This window comes from Cryptotermes secundus, unplaced genomic scaffold (assembly GCF_002891405.2).
Source record: "Cryptotermes secundus unplaced genomic scaffold, Csec_1.0 scaffold690, whole genome shotgun sequence".
In the NCBI taxonomy this organism is placed as follows: Eukaryota; Metazoa; Arthropoda; class Insecta; order Blattodea; family Kalotermitidae; genus Cryptotermes; species Cryptotermes secundus.
The window spans coordinates 445,896-448,274 of NW_019740662.1; the positions used below are offsets into that span (position 1 = coordinate 445,896).

Genomic DNA, 2,379 nt, shown 5'->3' on the forward strand with positions numbered 1-2,379 from the left:
TATTAAGTTTCGGGAACGATTTTGGAAGAACTTTACAATGTAGTGAGCAGGAACGTTTGAAATTTAAATGGAATTTCGTGTGTAGTTACTTTTCATAACGTCAAACCATTTTAGTTGGATTTTCCAACTTAGTATCATACAGTCGGAACTTACCCAATGCGACTGTAGAGATACCACGGCTTGCTATTCGTTTAATTCAAGTACGATGCGCTATGAAAATACAAGGTGTCCGTAAATGATTGATACATTTTCGGGGATAAAATACGAGGAAAATACAAAGCATACCCACATATAACCGATATCAGCGGAAAGTCAAATTCCTAGAGATTCTAAATTGGTGTCATATCTCCATATTATCTGTCTTTACCTTCAGAATCTGCAATTAAAGAAAAATGTCTCCTATAGAGAAGAGTTTCGCGTGATTGAGTACGCGAAAACAAATTCGTGCACCAGTGTTCAGCGGACCTTGTGTCTCCTTTCTTTGGGATTATGTAAAGGAACAAGCGTTTGTGCCACCTCTACCGCTGGATATTGATGAACCGAACTTGAGAATTACCGCAGCTGTAGAGACAATTGACAGGAACACGTCAGAAAGAGTATGAGATGGGATGGACATTTGTCTGGTCACGAATGGATTTCACATCGAGCATCTTTCGAGTATGTAAAACTTTCAGATTTTGAGATTCAAATGACACTTGTTAGAACTGTAGAGCTGTAATACTTAACCATGCTATGACAAATTACATGTGTATATGATTTACGGACAGCCTATACTTCTAGGCTGTGTATTTCGCTTCTAGTAGCCGCTGTTAGAACTTCAGGGCCAACATATGGTACGCTAATTTTCGAATCTGATTATTTTCCCTTAAAACTCTCAGGCTAGTGTAATGTCCAATTTAACGCCAGCACGTCTATCTCCCTTAATATTAGCATGAATACAGTGGACGCTGGCGCACACATGAATCCGACTGCGCAAGTCTGGACAGAGGCGGCGGCCGCTGCTGCGTCTGTTGTTGTGGCGAGCGTGTGCTGTGTTGATGCTCCGTGGCTTAGTTGATTCCTGTCCGTGACTACTACCACAGACAAAACATGTGACACTGTGAGCGCGTGAAAAGGCAGAGCGATAACGCGACAACAGTAAAACAACGAATTTTATTCCGGAAACTGCTGCTTTAGTAGAATCCTTGTACTCTGAGTTAGAGGAAGATCTTGACACACCCAGCTGTTCAAGTGCTGCAACTCTCTCGAACCCTCGTGATTTTATTCACAGCCAGTTTCGTGTTATCCGACAGAAACTCGTTTTGATGGAAATATAACTCGAATGAAAAATAAACAACATGAACGTGTCTTAATTTATTTTGAAATGATTTAATTGAAGTTATGTTAGACGCTGTAGTCAGGCAAAACATTAATTGTTACCTTTAAAACCATAGCTATTTATTAGAAACTATGTATAAATGTTGTTATCGTCAGTAAGAACTGCAAGATGCTAGAAGAACCATATGTTTTGAAAACGATCGTCTCTTCTTTGCACCGTAACATTTTCATACCTCCGTAGAAAGAACAAAACAGATGTTTCGCTGTTGGATAATTTGTGTTTTGTGAATTTCGTGAGTTTCGTCTGTTTAAGTGTATCTGAGTGTTCTACAAAGAAAGAAAAACATCATTCTATCTCAGATTATATCTGAGAATATCAATGTTTTATTTATATAGGTTGTTTATTTCACGACGCCGTCAATAACTCAAACGATATAGGGCCAAGAGAACATGAAACAATCTGAAGTAACTATACATTATAAGCAACAGAAGATTAACCAGACAACAATGAAGTATTCATGGATGACAGTGGAATTAATTTCTCTTTTCCTGGCCCTCATTTCAGCAAGTAAGTGCCAACTTCCGTGCAGGATATAATTATTATTATTATAATTATCATGGGTGGGAATATTAAAAGCAGCTATTATCTATCCAAATGATCCTGATCTTTACGTTTATTACCTATTTAATTGCTCGATTACCTTAGAAGTAATTGGCAATATCAGGAACCAAGCCCTCGAAGAGCTCAAACTAATCAATTGCCCCATGAAACTGCAGAGTTGTAACACTTCAGTACAATACTCGGTCTTAAGTGTGGGGCCGAAACTTGGCTGGTCGCGGAGTGGATTCAGGGAGCTGCTAATGCCGCAGATTCGGGTCGAGTGCTTTCTTGTTACAGCTGAATCGTAATTGTTCATGGAGGAGGTGCGCAGTGCCTTCAATATTATAAGTCGTTAGGTTTAGAGTATAACCTCCGCATACGTCCTGCTCTATAGTTTTACTAATGGTCAGATATATAAATTAATTTATAATATGACTCTCATTATGAAGGCAGGATTGGGC

General features: G+C 39.0%; 1 protein-coding gene across 1 annotated transcript in view; it reads left to right on the forward strand.

The window, feature by feature from the left end:
- Positions 1-1,068: 1,068 nt before the first annotated feature.
- Positions 1,069-2,379, forward strand: part of LOC111872535 — a gene marked incomplete at its 3' end in the record, with an annotated part of 319,037 nt that continues 317,726 nt past the window's right edge. The window contains exon 1 of the mRNA XM_023866554.2: positions 1,069-1,885. Coding sequence (XP_023722322.1) covers positions 1,768-1,885 — 118 coding nt within the window. The remainder of the gene's footprint in view (positions 1,886-2,379) is intronic.